Here is a 26,463-nt window from a genome sequence, read left to right on the forward strand (position 1 = left end):
ACCCTCTCTTATCTCCTCTTCTTCCTCCCACTCCACCCCCACCCAGTACTTCCAGATGGAACACTGAGTCCATGCCGAGGGACTGCTGGGGGAAGCTTGCCTTCTGATGAGCTCAGGCTGCTCTCCGTCACAGAAGCTCCCCTCAGGGTGGTCTTCACAGAGGAGGGTGGTCTACAGAGAGACGCTGGAGCCCACGGGTAGAACTGATCCCCGGCCTGCTCACTATATTCAGCCCTGTTGGCATTTCTTGAAGGGCCCATAAGTCAGCTTGTGAATACGGTTGAGATGGAGGAAATGAAGACAATATAAGTTAATTTTAAAAGTCTTGTATTTATTTGAATGGCTTTTAAGAGGCAGGAGCCCATGCTGTAAAATGCAGGTTTGGGATAAGCATGGGGAATGAGAGGGATCTACACTGAGATGCACATAGCACCCTTTATTACATGACTAGGTAAATGCTGCAGAGCCAGACAGAACAGGGGCCTGGGCAGGACTGACAGCAGACCAAGGAAAGGATGCGGTCTTATCCCTTCCCCAGGCAAGGGAATTCACATAGATGAAGCAACTGTTTATATGCTCCAACTGTTTAAGGAGGCACTTAGGAAGTTTGTCATAAAAAACAATCCAAGGAGGTTAAGTTACAAGGGAGATCAGGGCAGCCCGTGTTTGCAGAAAATAGAAGTAAAGCTATCATAAAGCAAATGGTAAAAAATAGGACTTCTGACAGGTAGGTAGAAACATGCTACTTGTAAGGCTTCATTTAAAAACTTGTTCTAAATTGGGAGTACTGAGATGCTCTTAAGTAGAAACCGTTAAGTTAAGGATATGTGTGCTATTAAGCTAATGTTTAGATGTACACAGTTTAAAACACACAAGGGATGAACTGGGTTATCTCTAAGGTTTCTTAAAAATCCCGGAGTCTGTGAATCGGAGTGTAATATCCTTACACTCTCGGTTACTCAGTCCTTTCTGGAAAACCCAGTTCATGGGTCTGGGCCAGAGGATGCAAATTGGAAACTTGAGGGCCAGAATTAGCCTGCAAGATGTGTTTCATTTGGCCTGCACAGTGTTTTCCGAACTCAAAATAGTTGCCAAAAGTCCAGATTTCTAGCTTCTCTTGAAAAATGGGGTGGAATATCTGGCAACGCCAGCACACATTCCCGCATGGCAGCAACCATGTCAGACAGCAGAGTATATGTCCTCCATTTCACTACAGACCCTGCCTAATCCTCTTCCCTCACTTATGCTTCCTGCCAGGCCCCTGGAGACTTGAGGGTTTGTGACCTGGCCCAGGCCTCCAGTCTGCCATAGCCTCATGATTTTCTGCTTGGTGGCAGCCTCAAACCCAGGCTTGAGGTCTTAACCCTAATTCTGCGGCATACCCATCTTATACAACAATCTGCCCGTGAAGCATACTCCTCCGCAGGCCGGGAGTGTGGGAGTCAGTGACCCCTTCTGCAGACCTGAGGTTTGTCTCACAGGGGCCTCTCACTTTGCAAAGACGAGTGAATGAAAAGTTGCTAGCCATATTTCACTTTCATTAATGGAATCCAAAGGCCTCTGGGGGATGGCCCAGCAGGGAGATACATTCTGATCAAGCCAAGGGTAAGTCACTTCTGGGCCAGACTAGAACACCCAAGCAGAGGAAGGAATCCCGGCTGGGCTGGGCTGGGCTAGGGAGTAGGGAAGAAGGCAGCTTTCCTAGCCATGGCCATGAGATGACCAGGGCAGCTCTGGACAGCTGGCATGTTTTACAGGTGCCTAGGAGGCACCACTCATGTCACAGTCAGTGTGAATGACTCCGTCTGGATCCATGCAGTGTACTATCTGCCCAGCTGTACACAGTGGCCCTGGGACTTTTGGGGGGAGGGAAGAAACAAGGAGAGATGGTGAGGCAGGTACAGTCAAAAGAAGTGTCCTAGCACAGATTCCACTTCTTTCCCAAGATGCTGTGTAGGGGTGGGAGGCAGAGGAAGCCGGAGGGAAAGATAGAAAGCCTGGCTTCAGTGGCTCCCACACTGCACATGTGCAAATGCCCATGAGATAATAGGAACAATCAGAACTAGTCCCAGGAAACAGGGCTGGCCGTTAGTATGAGGGCCCAGGACGCTTAGTTAACAGAGATAGCCATGTACACACACACACACACACACGCACACACACACACACACACACACACACACACACACACACACACACACACAGTTGTCAGCACAGCTATCTGACCCATTATACACACCCACGTAAACATGCATACATAGTCTTTATCCTGTTGCACACTCATGAGTGCGTCCATGCACACAATCACAGTGGTTGTTGGTAAGAGCAATCAGCTCGTCACACAGGCACGATTAGCAAGCATTTTCAGATCACCTAAAGTCCTTTCTGTCTAAGCTGCTGCAGGAATCCTGCACAGCCCCAAGGGACAGGGAAGGAGAGGAAAGTAACCAGGGATTAAACCCACTGACGACTACCTGCAGCTGACTGCTGGCCGGCAGTGCCACCTACTGGCAGAAGGGGTTTTTGTACTTGGCCTCAAGACTGGGTGAAACTCGGGTTGTCGCTTCTCCGGCACCCGGTCCAGCGAAGCTGCCAACCACAGGATGCCATTCTCCCTCCTCATTTGTTCTGCTGGCATGAGATCCCAGAATCCTCAGGGTTGTGCCCAGCACCAGAGAATGAAGATCAGGGCCTTGCATGCCCTCTGCAAAGCAACACCCAACACCAGCAGGCTGGCAAAATAGATTCCATCTTCCAGGACAGCTCCAGCCCTCTGGCAGTGGCCACCTGGAGCAGGATTCTGAAGCCAAGGCTGGGCTTGTCAGAAAAGAGTATGATGATGGAACAGCGATGGCTGTACGTGAGACCGCTTCCACACGGGCCATTCCTGCAGAGGATCCTGGGTCCTTGGTAGATCCCTACAGAAGCAGGTCCTGGATTTCTCCTGATCCACAATTCCATCATGAGGATATGTGCCTTTATTGCTCACACCCTCACAGCACGAGAAAACGGCCATTCCAACTTTCACTGAAGTTTTCTCTTCACTTGATCAGTAACTTCTGAGCCAGTTAAAGCCCTCGCTGGGACCATCCTCATGAAGAGCTTGCTCTTGCTTCCATGGAGAGCTTATGGATGACTTGTTAGATCTGAGTGCTAAAGTCAGCTTATCCAAAACTAATATTTAGCTAAGGCCCATCCATCTACAGGCACTTGCCACTTCCCTAGAGGCTCCATGAGGGCAATCAGAAGTCAAGAACAACAGAGCCCCACTCTGAGCAGGTGCTGGACAGTCAGCTGGGCTCAGCCCGAGCTGGGGGTCCTGCTCCCTGCCCTCATCCATCAGCTTATCAGGGCACACCTAAGTCATACTTGTGCATCAACAGCACTTCAAATTACAACAGGCCATGGGTCACTTGAAAATAGTCAAACCTTGAGATCTTAAATTCTCAGATGCCAAGAGTCTGTTGTGTTTGATGTCAAGAAACTTAGCGCCTGCAATTCACTGCAGCCCTAATGAGTCCTGCAGATGGGCCCCAAGCCCCCACGTGGTGTCTCCTCTGCAGTGGAACCAGCCTCTGCCTTCGAATGCTTAGATGGATGTGAGCAGCCCTCTCCCACTGAGGCGCAGCCCGGGGATGTTTGCCTTAGCCCAGGGGTCACCTAACTCTTTTTGTACAGGGCCAGATAAATATTTCCAACTCCACAGTCTCTGTTGAAACAATTCAACTCTGCTGTTGTAGTGCAAAAGCAGCCGTAGACGTATGTAAACAAGTGGGCATGGCTGTGTTCCAATAGAAGTTTCTTCATAACAGCAGGTGGTGAGCGAGATTTGACCACAGGAGTCATAATTTGCCAAATCCTGTGTTAGCCCAATACAGGGGTCTTCAAATTGGGTTCCAGAGAACTTGGGGTGCTTCAGGAGCTCTACAAATGTTCGCCTCTAATTTAAATTCTTAGCTATTTAGGAAGATGTAAGAAAAATATACTCACTCAAGTGTTCTATCACCTTTTGGCAAGCAGGCGGTAACAACACGTTCACTGTTGGGCACACTCCCATGCCACGAACCTTCTCTTGCCACCTCTGTGCACATGTATGGGCTGTATGGCAAAATGAGCCTGGGTCCCAGCATCAGGCAGGCATGAGCTTGTCCCAGGGCTGCCTCTTGCAAACTGTGTGACTTTGGGCAAGTCACCCTCTAAACCAGCATGGTTGGGCAACCAAAGAGAGGGGACACTGACCTTCATGCCGGTGAGTCTCCTGGATGCCCTTCCTGCGGGGTCATGGGAAGACGGAGCAGCCACAGCAGAGGGACTAGGGCAGCTGAGGCCGTGGAGGGGCACCCAGGGGCTCAGGCCAGCACTATTCACCAATTGTTGGTGGAAATACTTCGACATTTTACTCACCAGTTGCTGTAGTGAGGCACACCAGGTGAATATCATTATAAAGCCCAGTGCATCTTGGATTTGAACTTCTTGCTGGTTTTTATTTCTTTGGGTGTTTTCTGCTGCACCCCCACTGTTTGGATTGGCCTTTCAGGAAGGGGAGGGGGCTGACTTGCAACGCTCTTAGCAGTCTCAGTGCCTAGTAAGCAGGCTTGTTTTTCTGGTACGTGGCAGTTTCCACTGGTCTGGGTCTCTGCTGGCAAGCATTTCCCGGGAGGTGTTCTGCAGAACTTGCTGGGGAGCGCTGCTCTTGGCTACAGGTGCCCAGCATTGCAGGAGCTGTGGCTGCTCTGCCCCATCCTGCTGTCCAGTTGGGCCTGGAGCTTGGTGCTCATCTGGCTTTTTAATTTGCCTGTGACAAAATAAACACTCCTCCCCCAGGCCTCCTCCTCCCCACTTGAAACAATCAGAAGGTACATCTGGCTGCTGCCTAAGCTTGCCCCCAGGACTTCTGGCCTTTTATTCCCCTGAAGGCCTTTTTCCAGGACTGAGATGCTCATTTCAGGTTTCAGTAATAAAATTTGGACCTTATCTGTATCTCACTGCCCAGGGCTAACTAGGTCTATTAATGGTGGTTCCAGTGAAATCCACAGCTTTTACTGCATCTTATCTTTCTGCTTCCAGCATCATCTTTTCCTGCTTCCTAAGAGACCTGAAAGAATCAGCAGCTGTTTATCACTAGGCCCTGGGGCAGGACGTCTTGGTTCCCAGAATCCCTGGGGTTTATCTTAATGAGGCAACATCTGGTATCCATCCTGGTTGGCACCCTAATGCCATTCTATGAATCTCGGCTGTGCCCAGCTTTGTAGGCTTTTTATGGGCACTGGCTGGCTCCGTGAGCTCTACATGGTCCTTCACGGGGGTGATTTGGACTGGGTTTGGGGGAGGGCAGAGGGCCTTTCTGAGGTTCAGCCAAGATCAAAGGTACTCCCTCTCTCACTTCCTTTCTGTTTCTTAAGGCTGTTCTTAGGTCTCAGTTTTCTTCTGGCTGGGCTTGGGGTGGAGGAAGGAGCCAAACCAGTCCCTATGCTCTGAGGCCTCTGTTGGCCAGGATCCTGGCTGTGGATGGAAATGACCTTGTGCAGACACCTTCATCGCCTGCCCTCCCCCCGATAAGGCAGGCAGCGGTGGGCATCTGTCCCAGGCAGTCAGTACAGCCTTGTCCTTCCAGCCCAGGACCAGCCCACTGGCCAGCCTCCCACACCGACAGGGAAAGCCCAGCCCAGCACTTTTCTTCCAGCCCTAACTGTTGCTCATTTTGAGAACCGCCTCAGTCTCCTCACTTTTTTCTTCTTCCTGGATTATCTTTCTGCAACTACTATCCTGCCCCACACTGCCCAGAGCCTGTGCCCATTCAGACCCTGGACTGAGTCCTCAGAAGGACAAAGGTCACCGCCAGGTGGCCCTTCACCTCCTTTCCCTGCCCTCACAAACAGTCCAGCTCTCCTGCACACACCTACAGGCTCCTGCCCCTCCGATGATATCTTTGGCTTTCTTCAAAGTGCTTGTTCACAGCTAGAATTCCCCCCGAGGAGCCAGGCAATCGGTGCCCAACACAGATGCTTGCTCACCCCTCTGGGTCTTCCTAAGGGACCAGCCGTCGGTGCTCCCACCCTCCTACCTGAGAGCCAGGCTGGTCAGCAAAGGAGGAGGCTGACTCACCAATAGTGAGAGTTCTCCCCTGAAAGTGGTGACAGAGGGGCTGCAGGAGCTCCTGCAAGGGAGGAGGATTCACCAGTGCACTGCAGGGGGAGATCCGCTCATGCTGGAGCCCCTTGCACAGCATCCCAGTGACGGAGAGCCTGCTACCTCCACTCACAATCCCATAGCTGGAGAATCTTGCTAGTGCCCATTTCAACATCTTCCTTTGGAAATGGTCACAGCCTCAGACCAGACCTCCCTGCCTCACCCTCACCCAGGCAAGCCTTCCCTCAGCCAAGCCTGGGTGGTCTCCCACTGCAGCATTAAGATTTCTTCTCCTGTATGTATTTGGGCCTCAATCTGTAAACCTCCATACTCGCCTCTTTCCCCACGGGCAGAGCAGGTTGGCAGCTCTGGGGATGCAGTCATCGAGGGAGTGAGGGGGTTGGCGGGCAGAAATTTGGGCTAAAAGCAAAAGCAAAGGGAGCCCCTGGCCCACAGCCGCTGAAGAGCGTTCTCACAAGAGTCTACAGCGCCCCCTGCTGGCTGAAGGAGGCTTTGTGGGCAGGTTAAACTCAGCCTGCGCCTGGCTGCTGACCTCTGATGACTCAGATTAGAGGATCACAGCAAGCAGAGAGGTCATCTTGTCCAGTGGTTTCCAAACGTGTAAAATTATAGGTAGGGCTGCTGCAGGTGGTTGTAAGTTTGCCCATTTGACAAACGCCTCTGGGCTGAGGAGCCTGTGGGGGCTGAAATGCAGCCTATATCCTAACCAAGCTGTGTACTCCAGTGTGGGTCTGGGTCAGCCCACAGGAAGGACCATCTTTACGTGATTCACTGTAGAGTCAGCGTCCTCCTATAGTTATCACAAGGGTGCCATATATACCAGCAGCAGCCGGGCAAAGGATGCTTCTTTCAGAGAGGGCAATCTTATCAAACCAAGCTTCTTTAGCTAAAGGAGAGTTTGAAAACCACCTAAAGGATGGGGAAACTGAGGCCCAGGAATGGGAGGGGCTTACTCAAAGACAAGCAGTTCATGCCAGGACAGTGCTCAGAAGCCAGTCCCTTCTCTCTCTAAGCAGGGTTCTCTGGATTATACTGAGCTAGTTCCTAACCCAAGCTCCTGGCTCCTCTGACCCTCCCACCCTCTGTCCCATCACCTTCCCCTGAAATCCAGCCACTCTGCATCATCTTACTCCCTGGCCAGTTGATGGCACAGTATTTGCCCAAAAGGAGGGCTGCTGAGAATGCTGGCCCATCTGCATAATTTCTGACAGGCACCTCACACACAGGGAAGAGGGCAGATATACACAGGGGCAGAGCAGTGAGGAGTTGGAAGGGCCCACTGGAGTAAGGACAGGGAGCTGTGCCTGGAGCAATGCAGGCCAGTGGGCTGGTGGCTCAGCTACTGTGCAGGTGGGGCCTGCTTCACAGGTGCAGTCTGCCGAGGTGTCTGAGCCACACCGTAAGGCACATGGGCGGCCACTGTGCCCATCTCCTGAGCCCCAGCCACATGGAACATCTGGTCATCAAAGAAGATGTGTGGGCGGATCTTCTCCAAGAGGGGACCCTTGGGCGCTCCTGCAAGAAACAGGGCCTCATCTGTCTCCAGGCCCCAGCTGCGCAGGGTCTTGAGAGCCCGAGCCCCAGAGCTGGCTGCACTGCGGGCTGTCACCAAGTAGGTGCGGATTGGGCACTCCAGCCGCAGGCCCTTGGAGTAGAACTTCTTCTGCAGCCTACCCAGAGCCTCCAGAAAGCCCTTTAAGGGACCCTATGAGAAGCCAAGGGAACATTGTGAGCTCATCTCTCTCCCAAACATGTGCCCCCTCGCCAGCGGGCTCCTCCCTAGCACACTAGGGTTTTGATGTTTGGGGTGGGAAAGCATTTCAGATTTCTAAATCTCTCAGTTCTGCTATGCCTGCTTGGGCCACTGTGTGCCTCAGTGGGACTGTTGAGACCTATGTCAGTATGGGTGTCCATACTCTATGATTGGGGATGTCTGTGTCAGAATAACCATACTAGGGCAACTGTTACCACGTACATCCATCCATTGCCCACCAGTGCAAGGGTGTCTGTCCTGCAGGATATTTAAAATATTTAGTAACTGTGATATGGGCACTCTCCAATCAAAATGGACTCCAGCTGCAAACAGCTGGGGCAGACAGACAGACAACATGTAACTGCCAAATAGTGACCCTCTCCATCAGCACAGTGGTGGCTCAGGGTGCCGTGCTCCAGCTTTTGAGGGTCAGAGAAGCGATTTACTCTCTAGAGTTCCTGAACCGTGAAGCTTAATGTGGACATGTGAATTAAGGCCAGCTGATGAGGAAGAAATCTGCAACAGCAGCTGGAAATAGGGGAAGGCAGCTCCTAATCTTGGAGACGAGCACCCTCCTTGCTGGGTAGCCTGGAGTAAGCAGTGCTGTCCCGGGCCTCTGCCTGCCACTTAGTGGCAAACTTGTCTTGCCCTGGATTCCCAAGGATTGCAGAGAGAACCAACAACAGAAATGAATTTTCAGGGGCCACAATGGAAGCCTGCTGAGCTCTTGGAGAGAGGCCTCTGAGATTATTGTTAAAAGCACAGATAGGAGCTCCTGGGGGGCTGGACCCCAACAGCTCCAACCCAGGGAATTTCCACGGGGTCCCAGGGTGCAGTCTGTTCTCAGGGTGACTCCAAGCAGTTTGAAGGTGCGTGAAGGTCCCTGGGACCCCAGGGCCAAGGGAAGGAAGGCAGGGGGTGGGAAGGGCTGGTGTGGCCTAAAACAAATGGGCTCCTCCAGACCCCACAGCCAGCTGCCTTTCCTGGCCCGAGGGAGGGCCAGGAGTCCAGCTTTTCTTCCTCCAGGGAGGGAAACAGGGGCTTCTTGAGGGGATGGGTGCCTACTCACAGGGCTGGGGGAAATGGGGTGGGCAATCTCAGGGAGGGGACAGGAAGTGAGGGGAGGGGAACAGGCTCTGGAAAGAGGGTGGTGGCCTCAGAGGAGGGTGGGGACCTCTGAAAAGGGATGGAAGCTTCAGAGAAGGTGTGGGAGCTTAGAGAGAGGATGGGAGCTTCAAAGGGGGGACGGGACAGCAGTGAGGGAGGTGGGGGCTCAATGAAGGGGTGGGAGCTCACTGAGGGGAGCCACTGGGTAGGTGGGAGGGATGAGGGCTGGAAGTTTGCAGGGGGACCTGGCTGGGTTCAGGGCTGAGCTTGGGGTGTGGTTCTGGGCTGGAAGTCCTGGGGAGCCGCCTTGCTCCACCCAGGGGTTCTAGGGAGAGTGTGGAGCACCTGAGCCAAAGGTTTGTTCTCATGAGCCTTCTCATGCTCGAAGAACCTGTCCAGCCCATGGGCCTTGACGATGCGCTCCGACTCATCTGAGAAGAGCACAGCGTCCCCATCGAAGGCCACGCGCAGCTGACTCTGCGATACAACCACGTCCCTGCTCGGGCTGAAGATGGTGGCAGCTGCGATCCCTGGGAGAGAGAGGGGAGCAATGTCTGCTTTCATCCAGGCAACACCTCAGCTATCTGGGGCCGGACAAGGGCTATCTCAGGCTATCCCTGCCCACCTGCCTCACGCAGGACTCAGGGAAAGCCAGTGAGCACTGATATTCAGAATATTTAAAAACTGGCAGATAGGTCTTTGTTAACTAAATTTAAAATGCAGCATTTTAGAAACATACATACATATCAATGTTTCTACAATATTGTTTGCTAATTTTTAAATAAAGTCATGATCAATGTGAAAAGAAAAACCTGACCAATAAGAATGGACAGTGGCTTTTGCTCTGAATAGGGTTCTGAGGGCCCTAGCCTATGCCAAGATTTAGTTGCTGTTTTGTGGGAAGGTTTGGGGAGCCCCAGAGAACAGGGGGCCATCCAGAGGACTCCGGGCAGGCAGGACCTATTTATCAGTCAGAATGGAGGGATCTCAATACTCTAATATCTAGTAAAGTCGTGCTGGCATGGACCAGCAGGATGTCAGTCCCGGCTGGAAGGAAGGGTGCCCCAGGCCACTGCTGTCCTCCAGGAGCAACTCCCAGGCCTCTGACATAGACCTACAGAGTCCTGACCCTGTCTTGGTCTCAGTGACTCTCTTTGTGTTGATTCTGGCAAGTGCCTCCCCTTCTCTGGACCAAGGTAAAATTAGGTGTTTTAGTTCTGTCTGGGGCTGAGATCCAGGCTGCAGTCTGGGGCGGGGTGGGTGTGGGCACCCCCAGTCTACCTACTGCTGTAAAGGCACCAAGGCATGCCCTTCTCAGGGCTCCTTGAGGCAATGGGGGTGGCCAGGGGAGGTAGTACTAATTACATGTGACTGTGTACACAGACCCTCTGTAACTCCAGGCGTCTCCAGGGGTCCTGACAGAGCCGCGCTGGACCGCAGAGAGCCGGCACTAGGAGGCTGGAGACCTGGGCGGCCGGCTCAGTCTATTCCCTATTCTTCACCTCTCCACAGGCCCTGCTCTTTGGGAGTCTAAGATCGCAAGGTCTGGGCTAGGTAGAGCTTTGGGAGGTGTGAGCAATGCTAGACCCACAGCAACTTCCCTAGCCAGAGGATGCTGTAAGTAGGACCAGGTCCTAGGCATCAGGCCAGCACCTCCTCAGCCCTGCCAATGCCGGAGCCAAGATGAACCAGACCCACCCCAACCCTGGGCGGGTCCTCCCTCCTGGCCATCGCCTGATCCCGAGTCTGGGCTCAGATTACAGACATACAGAGGCACACATGCAGGACAGTGGTAAGGCCCCAACCAGAGGGTATGGCATCTCTCTGGGGAAAGGGCTTCTGGGTCCTGGTTAAAGAAGCCCTCATGGAGTCCCAAGAAGCTCAGAGGGGTGAGGCATCCATGGGAGAAAGGCCAGGCTTCCAGGCAGGAGACAGCACGAATGAGGAAGAGACAAGTGAATACACTGTTGGTTGAAAAAGCATCCTGCCAGTAATGCTCAGCCTCAGGAGCCCTCTCAGGCAGCAGGACAACCCTTCCTCCCCTGTGGGCCTATTTTCTCCCACATGCAATAGGGCTATGCACCCTTTTGGAAGGACAGACACTGAGGCTACCACCCAAAACTGCCCCTTGAAAGAGACACATAGAGGGAAATTCTCCGCATCAGTACCTGTAGCTGGGTCTCCTGACCCCGCCCTCAGCGCTGACCAGCCCAGATGGGAGCGTACTTCCCAGACCTCATTGCTCAGACTGGACTAGAGCTCATGTCCCTCCCCCACTTGGCCCAGAGAGGGGCAGAGGCTGCCCATAGACACACAGGAATCAGAACTCCTACTGACCCAGAAGATTCTTAGAAGGGAGTAGCTTTCCGGCTTGTCAGGAGGGTTTCCATGGAGACAGAAGGCTGAGTGATGAGTAAAAGCATCTTTAACATGGTAGAGCAGGAAGTGGCAGAATAGAATAGATGAGCAATAAGTAGAATAGATGATTAAGGAAGATTTCTGTCTGCACACAGGCATTTCCAGTTACCAGGGCAACTCCTAGCACCTGCTCAGAGCTCTAGGACCAGAGCGTCCCACCTCCGGAACCCCTTTTCTGGACTCCTCATATTCTCCCTCCTCAGTATGACTCACCTTCATCAATGGCTTCCCGCACTTTTTCTGCATCAGCCGACAAGTAGAGGTTGGTGTGATAGGCCTTGAGGTAGCAGATGGGGCTGTTCCCACCTGTCATGCAGAACCTCTCAATGAACAGGTCTGGGGAGGAGGAAGAGAGCACCGGGGTGACGCCTGGGCTGACCCAGGGCCTCAGAGTGGTCCTTCCAGGTCCAATGGACACCACCTTGGTTCTGAGTGGCGGGGGCACAGCAGAGTGATTCTGAGTGATTTTAGGCCACGGGTCCCCCACTCTGAGCCCTTCCATCCTTCATCCCTGAAATGGGGATGATCACATCTCTGGAGCAATTGCCTGGCTCACACTAATATGCTCTTGTCAGGGAGTCACCATACTATAAAATGTGGGTCCCCAGCCATGAATATCCCTCCTGATTGGATAAGGGTAGGTACCTGACACAGCTGGGCCAATCAGATTCTCTCCCAGCCTGTGCTGATAGTCCCCTAGTACCCATATCTGCGCAGGTTGAGAAATACTTGCTGGTTGGTAAATGGCTACTGCTCTGAGCAAACTGAGTTATGCCATCATAACCCAGCCTCTTCCTCAGGACACTTCACAGTGGAAGGGGTAAGATCTGGCACAGCGGGGGCCTTCCAGGACCCTGCTCCAGTCCTATAGGTGGTACCCATCCAGTGCCCATGTCATGAGGTGGTTAAACATTTTGAATATCATCCTGGTTCCCAGCAATTTGAAGGTAGAATTTTTAAAATGCCACTGGACTCTCTTGGTTGCTTAAAACAAGGACTTGTACTTATAAATTTTGGCTATAGTCAGGAAAAGCAGAGAAACCTTGTTAGGGGAGAGAGAGAGAGACAGGAAAAAAGAAGATACCCACTTGCTGAGAGAAGCAGAAATCAGGGCACATGTGCCAGAGGCAAAAGAGCCCAGGAAGCATTTCCAGCACTTGGATCCAGGCTGGTGAGGGTCCAGTTCTACTTCCTGCCCCATGGGTCTAAGAGACGCAAGCCCCTGTAACCTGAGAAGAAATGACTGTATTCTCTTCAACTTAAGCTAGCTCTGGAAGGTCTATTACTCTCAAACAAGAGTGAACTAAATCACAAAGTCCCTTCTCTCTGACAACTGCCCCTGCTTCTCCCAGCAGCCTTGGAAGGTCTGTTAGCTCATTGCCATTAGAGAAACTGAGGCACTGGTGCATTGAGTGTCCTACGCAACCACAGAGGGAGTGGTGCCCATGCAGTGGTGAGCTGGGTCCAGCCTGTCCCAGCTTGCAAGAGCCAAAAGTTAAACATTCAGGGATTTTTTGAACCATTTAAATTGTTCAACGGTCGGTAGCTTGAAATGAGCCATGGTGGGAATATTTACACCCTGAAAATGGCAATGTTACTTACAATCAGGGTTTTCTTAGTTTATTTTGGTTTTTAAAGAATGGGTTGCCAGCATACCACTGGGCTTGAGCTTCCAGTAGATAGACCCTCACCCTGCAGAGGTGTAGCCCCATCCCCAGGCATCTAGTAGGCGGCCCCATGGCCAAACCCCTCATGCTCACCATAGTGGTTGATACTATTGATGAGGCGAACACCCACTTGAGCATGGTTGTTGGTCACAAGCACGATGTCGAAGACATCCTCACTATCGGGGTACAGCTCCCGCAGCCGCTTGTTCACAGCCTCCAGGGCCTGGATGGGAGAGGGGACCTCCAGCTCAGACCCCAGGGACTGATACCTGGAGGTTGGTAGCCAAGGTTGGAGAGGAGGGGTGAGCTGGGGTCCGACAGAGGGAGGAAAGGGAATGTCAGGGGCCAGGCTTGGGGTGAGATCAGTGGACATGAACCATCTCCTCCCAATCTCTGCCATTGTGTGGGTTGATTATTGCTCAGGGGCATCTCACTAGAAGGGTGTGTGTGGGCAGAAATCCAGCCCAGATTCTACTCACCAGGCGGTTACCTGCCCTAGGGCTACATACATTAGTCTAGAGGACGGGGCTACCTCTTCTTCCCATGACTCTGTCCCCTTGCCAAGACATGCTCCTTTGGGGTGGCACCTGCCCAGAGGAGGCCTCTTTTCCTGACTCAGGCACACATGGGAGTGGTTTCTTCTAATCCCCACAAAGTCACCGTCTGGCTAATGGTGGTAACCGCCCCTCACCTTCACAAAGGGGAAGGCTGGCCCAGGGCTGAAGGGCTCGTTCTCGTGTTCCAGCTGGTAGCGCACATACTCCTCCACACCCTGATCCGTGTAGATTCGCTGTTCCTCATCCATGCGGAACAAGGCTCGAGAAGACACAGCAATGGTGACTGCATTCTGAGGCTTGGGCTACAGAGGTGCAGGAGGAGGGACTGTCACTCAACTCTCCTGTGCCAGCCCCTCTGGGTACTGGGGACAGGGAGAAGCCTTGGTCAGGGGTGGACCTGGGTCAGGACCCCCTCTGTGTGGGACCCAGCTGGGGACTGAGGCAGGAAGATGATGGCACCCACCCTGCCAGGGGTACAATCTGATGGCAGGGACATGCCCTCAGGGAGTTTGCAATCTAGTTGGCCATCTGGACCCAACAGAAAAATGAATGCAGAGGATGTAGCCAGAGTATGACTGATGGTCAAATGATCTCCAGATGGTTTCCATTATAAAATGAGAGCTACATGCCCTTAGGAAAAAATGGTGTCCAAAAAAGTGAGTCATATAAGAAAACATCACCAGCCTAGATCTTTCTTCTGAGCTCCAGACTCCTATATCTAACTGCCCTAGTTGACAAACTCAACCACTGAATTCTGAAGGCTGAATTCCCACCACATTCTCCACTCCCCATCCTGGTCCCCTCCCCCATGTCCTCTCCTCATGCTCAGCACCACAGTGCACTCATCACCAGGCGGAAGTCCGGAAGTCAACCTCAAGTCTTCTCTCTTCCTCAACTCCCTTCCCCATCAACAAATTGCCAACACCTGTCAGCACTACTCGAATCCATCCACTTCCTTCTGTCCAGTCTGTCATTCATATTGTTGTCAGGGGACGCTTCTCAAGTTCAGACCTGATCACGGCCCCTCCTTCAGTGGTGCCCACTCTTCTCAAACTCTGTTGGGCAGCCTTGACTATAGAGTAGGAAGCCCTTCACAACAGACTCCTACCTCTCCCCACTTTCACCTTACCTTTGAGACAGGGACCATGAGCTTAGACAGAATAGATGAGGGCCTCTGGAAAAAGCCAGGTAAGATATTTACAGTCAGAGCAATGTAACTACATGCAAGGAAATCCCCCTACCAAAACTCTGTGTTAAGCATTAAGCTCTAAAGTCATTCTTCAGTGAGATCAGTTAATATTCCCCAGATAAAGAGGAGTAGCACATGTTTTTACTATGCTAATCATTTGTAATCATGTGTAAGATTCTCCTTAGCATGCTAAAGGCCCACATCTATGTGCTGTCTTTCCTCCATCAGATCTGATGAGGTGATTTTACAAACTGGGCAACTAATTTAACATGCAGGCCCAGCTGTAAACAATATAGTAAAAGGCAGGAAGGATTCCACCTTAAAGATAAGATTGCATTTTAACACCCAGGAAGTTAAGAAGTAAGATTCTTAACTTACTTTTTAGCAAACAGACAATACTTCAGGCCACCTTGGGGGCTGGGCAGGTGGCCTTGTTTGATATGATCTCAGAGCAAGACACCAGTATCCCAGGGAGAAATCAAAGCAGGAAATTCCTTATGTTAAGTTAATTCTAAATATTCAGGGACCACTTAACAAGTGTACACCCCTAAGCCTTTTTTCACATTCCCAAATATTCTCAGCTCCCTATAAAACCCCTATACAGAATAATCCTGTTCAGACAGAGGATTAAAGATGGCAGTGTGAGAGGTGAGACAGAGGCTTCCTCCTAAAACTGCATATAATACAAAAATATAATTAATACAACTAATCCTGAAAGAGCAACAGGAAAGAGGGCTACGCCAGCTTGCATACACCTGGAGAAAAGGGCAGACATCATGGAACAGGGTAACATGCCAAATCTGTGGCTCGGCAGGACCCAAGCCCTTTCCCTACCCCAGCTCACCAGCTGGAGGAAGAGAAATGGAGCAGGGAGGGAGTGGAGGCCTGGGACTGCTGAATACCTAACTCTGGAAATCTGCTCTGGGAGCACAAACCTACATTTCATGGTGCTTGCATGGTACTCTCAGGATTAGGGGGTTGGAAAGCTAAGACAGGCAGAATTCCTGGAGAGATTGAGATTCCAGCCACTTGTGGAAATCAGGGATCCATATCCAGCTGCTCTGGGACAAAAGAAAGGCGGGCAGCCTGAGAAACTGCCTAACAAGGAAGCCCTTAGCAAGAGGGCTGCTAAAGGAGCAAGGATTGCACAGAGCTGACAGCTCAGGAGAAAGGACAGGTAGACAAAATTTTCCAGAGGCACTCTACCCAGCAAGTTGGGAGCTTTCATGATCTTCAGGTGCTCCAGCTCCCTGGCTGGCTACACAGCTCCAAGGAGCCCCTCAGTGACACATAGCCTACTGCACCTTTCTCCCAGCCAGCCCCACGTGGCTCGCAAACCAGCAAACCCTACCCTGGCATTAGGCCAGCCAGAGGGAAGATCTGTCTACAGCAACTACAAATGCAAAGCATAGAGGCTTATACTGGTCTGTTCAGCCCACTGTTTCAGGCAGTGGCGACAGGCATAACAGCAGGGAAGCAGGAAACAGCTCTTTCCTCCCCCCATGCATCAACACTGCTCCCCTGCAACCCCCAACATTGCTTCAGGGGCTGAGCAGCTCCAGAGAGAAAAGCTTCTGGGCACTAGAGGGCGCCATATACAAATATGAAATGCCAAAGGAACCTGGTTCAAAATAAAATTATTAATACAACTCCTGAGAAAGATTTAAATGATATCAACCTCATGAATCTTCCTGAAAGGGAGTTAAAAATAAAAATCATTAACATGCTCACGGAAGTACTGAAAGATATTCAAAAACTCAGGAATGAATTCCGATCGGAGATCCAATCGTTGGAGAGCACAATGGAGGGTATTAAAAGCAGATTAGATACAGTGGAGGAGACAATAAATGAAATAGAAACTAGAGAAGAGGAACACAAAGAAGCCAAGGCACAGAGAGAAAAAAGGATCTCTAAGAATGAAAGAATATTGAGAGAATTGTGTGACCAATCCAAACAGAATAATATTCGCATTATAGGGGTACCAGAAGAAGAAGAGAGATAAAAAGGGATAGAAAGTGTCTTTGAGGAGGTAATTGCTGAAAAGTTCCCCAATTTGGGGAAGGAGATAGTCTCTCAGGCCAGGGAGATGCACAGATCTCCCAACACAAGAGACCCAAGGAAGATAACACAAAGACATATAGTAATTAAAATAGCAAAGATCAAGAATAAGGACAGACTACTAAAAGCAGCCAGAGAGAGAAATAAGAACACATACAAAGGAAAGCCCATCAGGCTATCATCAGACTTCTCAGCAGAAACCTGACAGGCCAGAAGGGAGTGGCATGATGTATTTAATGCAATGAAGCAGAAAGGTCTCAAACCAAGATTACTTTATCTGGGAAGATTATCATTTCAATTTGAAGGAGGGATTAAACAATTTCCAGATAAGCAAAAACTGAGAGAATTTACCTCCCACAAACCATCTCTACAGTGTATTTTGGAGGGACTGCTATAGATGGAAGTGTTCCTAAGGTTTAATAGCTGTCACCAGAGTAAAGAAAGCAGTACTTTCTTTACTACTAAATAAAACCACAGTAAAGAAAGTAGAACAGCTAATTACTAAGCAAAAGCAAAATTAGATTAACTATCCCCAAAGTCAATCAAGGGATAGATAAAGAGTACAGAATATGATACCTAATATATAAAGAATGGAGGAGGAAGAAAAAGGAGGAGAAAAAAAAAGAACCTTTAGATTGTGTTTATAATAGCATATTAAGTGAGTTAAGTTAGACTCTTAGATAGTAAAGAAGTTAACCTTGAACCTTTAATAACCACGAATCTAAAGCCTGCAGTGGCAATAAATACATACCTATTGATAATCACCCTAAAGGTAAATGGACTGAATGCACCAATCAAAAGACATAGAGTCACTGAATGGATAAAAAAACAAGACCCATCTATATGCTGTCTACAAGAGACTCACTTTAAACCCAAAGTCATAAACAGACTAAAAGTGAAGGGATGGAAAAAGATATTTCATGCAACTAATAGGGAGAAAAAAGCAGGAGTTGCAGTACTTGTATGAGACAAAATAGACTTCAAAACAAAGAAAGTCACAAGAGACAAAGAAGGACATTACATAATGATAAAGGGGTCAATCCAACAAGATGATATAACCATTATAAATATCTATGTGCCCAACACAGGAACACCTACATATGTGAAACAAATACTAACAGAATTAAAAGGGGAAATAGAATGCAATACATTCATTCTAGGAGATTTCAACACTTCACTCACTTTGAAGGACAGATCAACCAGACAGATAATAAGTAAGGAGACAGAAGCACTGAAGAGCACATTAGAACAGATGGACCTAACAGACATCTACAGAACTCTACACCCAAAAGCAGCAGAATACACATTCTTCTCAGGTGCACATGGAACATTTTCAGGAATAGATCATATACTAGGCCACAAAAAGAGCCTTGGTAAATTAAAAAAGATTGAAATTGTACCAACCAGTTTCTCAGACCACAAAGGTATGAAACTAGAAATAAATTCTACAAAGAAAATGAAAAATCCCACAAACACATGGAGGCTTCACAACATGCTCCTAAATAACCAATGGATCAGTGACCAAATAAAAACAGAGATCAAGCAATATATGGAGACAAATGACAACAATAATTCAACACCGCAAAATCTGTGGGACGCAGTGAAGGCCATGCTAAGAGGAAAGTATATTGCAATACAGGCCTACCTCAGGAAAGAAGAGGGAATACTTCCAAACTCAATCTATGAGTCCAGCATCACTCTAATACCAAAACCAGGCAAAGACTACTAAATAAATACCACAGTAAAAGAAAATTGCAGACCACTATCCCTGATGAACATAGATGCAAAAATACTCAACAAAATATTAGCGAACTGAATTCCAAAATACCTCAAAAAGATCATCCATCATGATCAAGTAGGATTTATTCCAGGGATACAGGAATGGTATAACACTTGAAAATCCATCAGCATCATCCATCACATCAAGAAAAAGAAGGACAAAAACCACATGATCATATCCACAGATGCTGAAAAAGCATCTGACAAAATTCAACATCCATTCATGATAAAAACTCTCAATAAAATGGGTATAGAGGGCAAGTACCTCAACATAATAAAGGCCATATATGACAAACCCACAGCCAACATTATACTTCACAGCGAGAAGCTGAAAGCTTTTCCTTTAAGATTGGGAACAAGACAAGGATGCCCACTCTCCCCACTGTTATTCAACATAGTACTGGAGGTCCTGGCCACAGCAGTCAGACAAAACAAAGAAATAAAAGGCATCCAAATTGGCAAGGAAGAAGTCAAACTGTCCCTGTTTGTGGATGACATGATATTGTACATAAAAAACCCTAAAGAATCCACTCCAAAACTACTAGATCTAATATCTGAATTCAGCAAAGTTGCAGGATACAAAATGAATACACAGAAATCTGTTGCATTCCTGTACACTAACAATGAGCTAGCAGAAAGAGAAATTAGGAAAACAATTCCATTCACAATTGCATCAAAAAGAATAAAATACTTAGGAATAAACTTAACCAAAGAAGTAAAAGACCTATACCCTGAAAACTACAAGACACCCTTAAAAGAAATTAAAGAGAACAGTAAAAGACCTATACCCTGAAAACTACAAGACACCCTTAAAAGAAATTAAAGAGAACAGTAAAAGACCTATACCCTGAAAACTACAAGACACCCTTAAAAGAAATTAAAGAGAACACTAATAAATGGAAATTCATCCCATGCTCTTGACTAGGAAGAATTAATATTGTCAAAATGGCCATCCTGCCTAAAGCAATCTACAGCAAAGGATACCATCAGTAGAACAAAAAGACATCCTACTGTATGGGAGAATATATATATAAATGACAGATCCAATAAAGAATTGACATCCAAAATATATAAAGAGTTCACACACCTCAACAAACAAAAAGCAAATAATCCAATTAAAAAAATGGGCACAGGAGCTGAACAGACACTTCTCCAAAGAAGAAATTCAGATGGCCAACAGACACATGAAAAGATGCTTCACATCACTAAACATCAGGGAAATGCAAATTAAAACCACAATGAGATATCACCTCACACCAGTTAGAATGGCCAACATCCAAAATACAAACAACAACAAATGTTGGCGAGGATGTGGAGAAAGGGGAACCCTCCTACATTGCTGGTGGGAATGTAAACTAGTTCAACCATTGTGGAAAACGGTATGGAGGTTCCTCAAAAAACTCAGAATAGAAATACCATTTGACCCAGGAATTCCACTCTTAAGAATTTACCCTAAGAATGCAGCAGCCCAGTTTGAAAAAGACATATGCACCCCTATGTTTATCGCAGCACTATTTACAATAGCCAAGAAATGGAAGAAACCTAAGTGCCCATCAGTAGATGAATGGATAAAGATGTGGTACATATACACAAGGAAATATTATTCAGCCATAAAAAGAAAACAAATCCTACCATTTGCAACAACATGGATGGAGCTAGAGGGTATTGTGCTCAGTGAAATAAGCCAGGCAGAGAAAGACAAGTATCAAATGATTTCACTCATCTGTGGAGTATAAGAACAAAGCAAAAACTGAAGGAATGAAATAGCAGCAGACTCAGAGACTCCAAGAAGGAACTAGTGGTTACCAAAGGGGAGGGGTGTGGGAGGATGGGTGTGGGGGGGAGGGAGAAGGGGATCGAGGGGTATTATGTTTAGTACACACGGTGTGGGGCATCACGGGGAAAACAGTGTAGCACAGAGAAGGCAAATAGTAAATCTGTGGCATCTTACTACACAGATGGACAGTGACTGCATTGGAGTGTGGTTGGGGACTTGATAATATGGGTAAATGTAGTAACCACATTGTTTATTCATGTGAAACCTTCATAAGAGTGTATATCAATAATACCTTAATAAAAAAAATTTTCAAAAGCAGTCTTGATGGCAGCATTCAGAGTAAATTGGGAGAGGTGGCATTGAAGCAGAGCCTTGGAGGAGGAACAGGGTGAAAGGAGGCATGAGGAGCTGAGCATATATGTGATGCATTCACAAAGGTAAGCAGCCCAGGGCATGGGGGCATGGTTGCAGATGAACTCAGAAAAGTAGGCAGGCACTAGATTGCAGATAGTCTTCTCTTAGGGACCCAGGGGGGCCTCAAAACTTCTTCACCATCTGCATCTGGCCTCAGGACTGGGATGGGGTAGAAGTATTCCACCGCAGACAGAACTGGACCCTGTGTAGTCCCTGGGGAGGATCGGAATGTGGGTGCCCGAGGAACTCACAGACATGCACAGTCCCACCTCATCTATGAGACCTGAGCTATCCTGGGACTATGATTCTCACTTTACAGATGAGGAAGCAGAGGCTCAAGTTGGGGGCAAGACTCATAAATAGCCCTAGCATTCTGGCCAGCTCTTGACAGTGCTATGGGCCATGTACTCAATCCTACGGCTGTTCTCTGGAGTCAGACCATCAGCAGTTGACAACACTGAGTGATTACCAAGGGACAGGCACTGTGCCAGGTACATGGCAGGAAAAAATACAGGCATGATCCTAGCCCCATGGAGCTTGTAATCTATCCTTAAGGCAGAGATTTGTGCCATCCTTTGAAGAGCCCTGTCCAATAGAAGCTTCTGTGATAATGGAAATGTCCAGTGCTCTCTGCATGGCTACATGCGGCTATGGAGCAACTTGAGATGTGGTCAATGAAACTGGGGAACTGACTTTTTAATTGTATTTAATTTTAATCAATTAAAATTAAGTAGCTATAAATGGCTAGAGGCTGGTGAAGCTTTAAACCTCAAAGTAGTAATGGAAGACCAAAGAGTTCCCCAAGCTCATGTGGTAAACCTCAGTTCGCATTTCACTTTTACCCCAACTGAGAACATGTATGCTGCCAGCAGGGTTAGGGTGAGGCTCTGACAGGACAGGTGCCTCTTTTCCGGAGCACAACCCCAGTCCCTCTCCCAAGTGCCAACCACTCCATGCGTCTGGGTGTCCTTGGGCTGTGTGCCTCCCAAACCCTTCCCTAGCTGTGAGCCTTCAAGGAAAAAACGTAAAGTTAAAAGACCTAAAGAAAAGAGGTTATAGAGGGCTGGTGGGGGATGGTGAGAGAGGGCTGGGGAATGTGGAGACCCACTCTCATAAACCCAGGGAGCCTGTTTGGCCTCAGGACAGGGGCTGACTGCCCCAGAGACGGAACGACCACCCCTTCAGGACAGAGAGCCAGCTGCCCTCTCAGCCCCTACAGGCAGGTTCTCAAGCCGGCAGCCCCAGCCCAGGCAGCCAGCCAAGGTCTTGCTCCTTACTTTCTGTCCCACAGTCCCTGCCAGACTGCCGTGTTCTGGTCCCCTCAGGCTGAGCACCCAGATCCCATCCTATTACACCTCTGGCCAGCACAAGGAAAATATTCCAGCTGCCTTGGCCCCATGAGACTCCACTTCCTTCTTTTACAGATGGGGAAATAGGCCCAGAGAGGGGAAGAGAACTACTCTAGGTCACACAGCAAAGTCAAGGCGGAGGAGGAGAAGATCTCAAGTCTCTGGCTTCTAGCCTGGCTTCTGTCCACACAGCAGCCCCTCCTCAATAGCTCCCAGAAGACCCCATCCCCTGATATCTCAGCTACTTCCCTAGGGCATTTCCCTTATGAATTCCTCCCTTTCCAGATTCAGGAGAAATGGTGAGGGGACCCCCATGCCCTCAAATGGCAGTTTCTAAAGGCAGGGCTCTCTTTTCCCTGAGAATGGAGGTCCCCAGGCAGGACCCTGCCTCTCCACTCAGCCTGCTCTGACACTGTACAAGGGAGGTAGAGTTGAAGGGCCTAGGGGGCATCAGCTCCTGTGGGAAATACAGACCCAGCTGGGAGAGACAAGTGTCCTGGCCATTCTCCAGGCAGAGCTGAAGAGCCGGGTCAAAGGGGCTGGCCAGAGCTGGGGAGAGGCCAAGCGCTTGGAGACCCCCTGGACCTAGGTGCTGGGGAAGACCACTCTGCAGGCGTTACCAGGCACACCTGGGGACAGTGCCTCCAGAAATCAGAAGTCCAGATTCAGGACTGGGAATCAGGTCAGAAAGGCCTTCTCAGGACTCAGCCTGGGAACAGTGGGCTTCAGGGAGCCAGGGTCCTGCCAGCTTTCTCTGCCTCTCCTGGGGCTGGGGAACCGGACAGTGGAGAGGAAGGGTGATGGAGGATGGCCAGCCCCACCCAGGGGCTAAGGAGCTCTCATTTAGGCCAACATGATTCTGCCTGTTGGGTCCAAGATAGGAGCATAGCCAAAAGCTGTTATTTCTAGAAGGACTTACAGAGAGAAAGGCTGCTGGGGGAGAGGGACAGGATAGGTCTGGACTGAGGAAGTCTTCTGACCCCATGAGGTGAGGGCCTCCTATGGGTCTTCAGGGCTCAAATATTTCAGTCAGGCTCCTGGGAATGAGAGCAAGCCCAAGCTTGGCCCTGATGGAGCCCAGGATGCCTAAAGCCCCCAAAATAGCCTGTGGGAGGAGGGGCTATTGCAGGAAGGACTAGGGGCCAGGAAGCTGTCAGCTCCTTGCCTCCCAGAGAACTGTGAGGGTCAGGGGCTGACCAAGGGCTCATGACTTTCAACTGGGCTGAGCTCCCTGGTTGCTTCTTGGGGAGGAAATGGATCGGTGGGCTCCACTTACTACCCCTAGTCTCCTAGCTCCTTCCCCTATGCAGGCCATGCCATCAGACCAGCTTCCTCCTCGGGCAGAGACCAGCCTCCTCATTGTCTGCCTGCTGCCAGACACCCTCTCCAATCCATCTGACCACACAGCCCCAGAGTGATCTTTCCAAAATGAAAATGGGACCAAGTTAATCCCCTGCTGAAAAATCCTGCAGTAGCTCCCTAATGGTTTTCATACTTCTTTATAAAGTAGGTTGACCTTTCATTCAAATGAACTCTTGGGCAGAATCCCAGGATGTAAACTAGATGTTACCGTATTAATTCATTTGTCAAATTCAAATGTATTACAAGGACATGATGTATGTAATATAACATCAACCAATGAAAACACAGTTGTTTGAAGTATGACAAATTTGAAACTGGGGGTTAGGCTGCTAGAGCAGACTGCAGCTCCATCATCTAGTTAATTTGTTTCTGTGTTGGTTTTTCACAGTATTGAGAAACTCCTGAGTCACACCAATAAGCGGTTGCAAATGGCAAAAGGATTTTTGTTGTTTCAAACTACAAGACTCAAGATACTCAGCAAAAATAATTGTCAGCAATCCCAAGATAATCTATTAAACAGATCACAGGAAAAGCTTTAGTCTGAGGTTTGCTAAAAGTCATCAACCTGCAGCGTAAATGAATATGTTGGTGGTCTCCACAGTGCTAAAACACATCCACATAACACATTTGAGTGAGTTGAGTTTTGTTACATATTCTTAATTGTTTAAAATGTAGCTTGAAGAAGAATATAAATAAACTGGATTCCTGTGTGTAGAACCCCAAAACATGGAGCTTTATGGAAACTCATTTTAAAACCCCTAGTCCCACTGAGTCCCAGGCTCCTTAACATGGCACTCAAGGCCATGGGTCTTGCCATCCTTCTAACTCCTCTCCCAAAGATCCTGCATTCTCCCACTCAGTTTCGAAGACACATCCAAACCTTTTGCCCATCCCCTCTGCTTCCCTCTCTTCCTGGGAAATTGACTACCCAGGTTTTAAGATCAGCTCAGACGTCACCACTACAAAGCCCTCCTTAGTGGGCAGTCACTCCCTCCCCTGTGCTCCCACTGCACCATGGTGAGTCTTTCACCTGCGCACTGGTGGTGTCCAGGTCTCCCCCAGTGCACTGTGAGCTACTGAGCCAGGGACTTGGCCTAATTCATCTTTCAATCCCCTTTGCTGAGCAGGGCCTAGAGGCGCAGGGATGCCTGTTTACAGAGGGGGTGAGTGGAAGGGTCTTTGGAGCGAAGCAGCAGCAGACCTTTTTAAGGTCAGGCTGGAGCTCTTTGGAGGATGCCTCTGGGCCAAGCCCTGGTCAGTCCCCTCCCAAGCTCTGAGATCCAGGAAGCAGGAGTGAGCAAGGCCCAGGAGAGCATCCAGAACTTGTCCGATGGGGAGAGGAGCTCTTCTTCTGTGTGAGTCCCGGAGGGCTGAGACCACCACAGAGGCACAGGGCTGTTGATTCCAGTGCTCTTCTGTCAGCATTCCAGTGCCAGAGGGGCAGAACCAGGAGCTGGAGCGCAGTCCAACGTTGAGAGCCGGGAACCCGGGGCGCGGAGCCCGGAACCCAGACAGAGCAGAGCGCAGATCCCAGGGCAGCTGCCTTCCCTTAGGACGCGGGGAGCGCTGCGCCAGGAGTCCGGGGCACAGGGTCTGGAGCCAGAGCCCTCAGAGGCTCGGCTCCCGAGCCAGTGGCAGTGGCAGAGACCTATGAGTACCGCAAGCGGCAGGGTTTCCAGAGTCGGGTTACCTGGAATTGTGGCGCTTCCGCAGGCGCCTCTGACCCGCTTTGCCAAGTGCTGTCCGCGCGCCACAGGCTGCCCTCTCGGGGAGGGGCTGAGACGCGGGTCCCGAGCTGGGCCCTGATGACAACATGGGGGAGGGGGAGCCTGGCGTGGAACCCGAGCCCGGGCAAAAAAATTCACACCCGAGCAGAGCTCCCAAAATAAACCCGAGCCAGTGCCAATGGCCCAGCGCATTCTGGTGCCGAGGAGCTGCGTCCCCTCTCGGAGGGGAGCTGCAGGTCTCTCTCCAGGAGGAATACGACCTCTCCCCCGGTGACCCTTCCCCTGCCCTCCTCCCATACCGATGCCCTGCTTTTACCGATTTGGGTTTCTTCTTGGGAGCGAGGTTGTCGTAGAAAGTCTTGGCTTCCTTCCAGCGTGGGGCCACGGCGGTCTCTGCCGCCGGCCCCCGCTCGCAGGCCTCGGGGGGCTCCCGCGGCTCCCCGGGATCCATGCTCGGGCTCTGCCCCGGCCCGGCCAGAGCAGGCGGCAGCCGGGACGCAAGCTAGCGGGCTGGGCTGCGGGAGGGAGGCGCGTCCCAGGCGTGAGCAGGGGGCGGGCAGCGGCGCGGAGTGTGCGAGAGCGAGCCGCGCCGGCGGGCGGGGTGCGGCGCGGGGTGCCCAGCTCGCCTCGCGGTCGCGCCTGCGTTGCTGCCGTTGTAGGGGTACTGGGCGACAGCTGAGCTCTCCGTCCCCGACTGCCCCACGCCCGAAGTGAGCAGAGGAGGGGGCCTGAAGCTGGGCTTGCGGGCTGCAGCGGATTCGGGATTGCGCGGACCCGGCGCTCAAGGGCACCGAGAAAGGGGAGGCCTGACAACTTTTTTCCCAGGATGATGATCCTCCTAAGAGGAAATGAAAAGACAGCCGCCCCTAAAGCTAACCTCGCGTCTTTCCCCTCTGATGTCAGGACCCTGAGAACTTGAGCGGCGTCGTCTTTCCTCAGACCCTAGTCCATCCCGCGGAGGGGGAGGAGGTGGTGGACGGACAGCTCCGTCCACAAGCAGGAGCCTAGTCCTAGCCAGGCAGGTACAGCGGAGGGTCCAGCGGGGCAGTCCTTCAAGGAGGAAGGGGGCTTGAAGCCCGAGGCGAGGCCAGGCGCGGGTTGGCCGGTCGGGGCACCCAGACCTGGGTCTCCCAGGTTCTTGCTGGCCCCTAGATGG

At 50.3% G+C, this 26,463-nt stretch overlaps 1 protein-coding gene across 1 annotated transcript; it reads right to left on the reverse strand.

Moving 5' to 3' along the window:
- Window positions 1-287: 287 nt before the first annotated feature.
- On the reverse strand, window positions 288-25,987 carry NT5C1A (5'-nucleotidase, cytosolic IA). The gene is made up of 6 exons (XM_036876570.2): window positions 25,624-25,987; window positions 13,787-13,954; window positions 13,189-13,318; window positions 11,642-11,764; window positions 9,356-9,540; window positions 288-7,855 (listed from the first exon to the last, which is right to left on the reverse strand). Exons 1-6 carry the CDS (start codon window positions 25,756-25,758, stop codon window positions 7,490-7,492), a joined length of 1,107 nt encoding a protein of 368 aa, XP_036732465.2. The 5' UTR covers window positions 25,759-25,987; the 3' UTR covers window positions 288-7,489.
- Window positions 25,988-26,463: the final 476 nt, after the last annotated feature.

The sequence above is a fragment of the Manis pentadactyla genome, chromosome 4 (assembly GCF_030020395.1).
Source record: "Manis pentadactyla isolate mManPen7 chromosome 4, mManPen7.hap1, whole genome shotgun sequence".
Lineage (NCBI taxonomy): Eukaryota > Metazoa > Chordata > Mammalia > Pholidota > Manidae > Manis > Manis pentadactyla.

Coding starts and splice junctions, on each gene's coding strand:
- NT5C1A (XM_036876570.2), bottom strand. CDS start 25,758: ATGGATCCCGGGGAGCCGCGGGAGCCCCCCGAGGCCTGCGAGCGGGGG. Junction 9,541..11,641: donor GCGGGAAGCCATTGATGAAG/GTGAGTCATACT, acceptor TCTCTCTCCCAG/GGATCGCAGCTGCCACCATC. Junction 7,856..9,355: donor AGAACAAACCTTTGGCTCAG/GTGCTCCACACT, acceptor GGCTTCTCATAG/GGTCCCTTAAAGGGCTTTCT.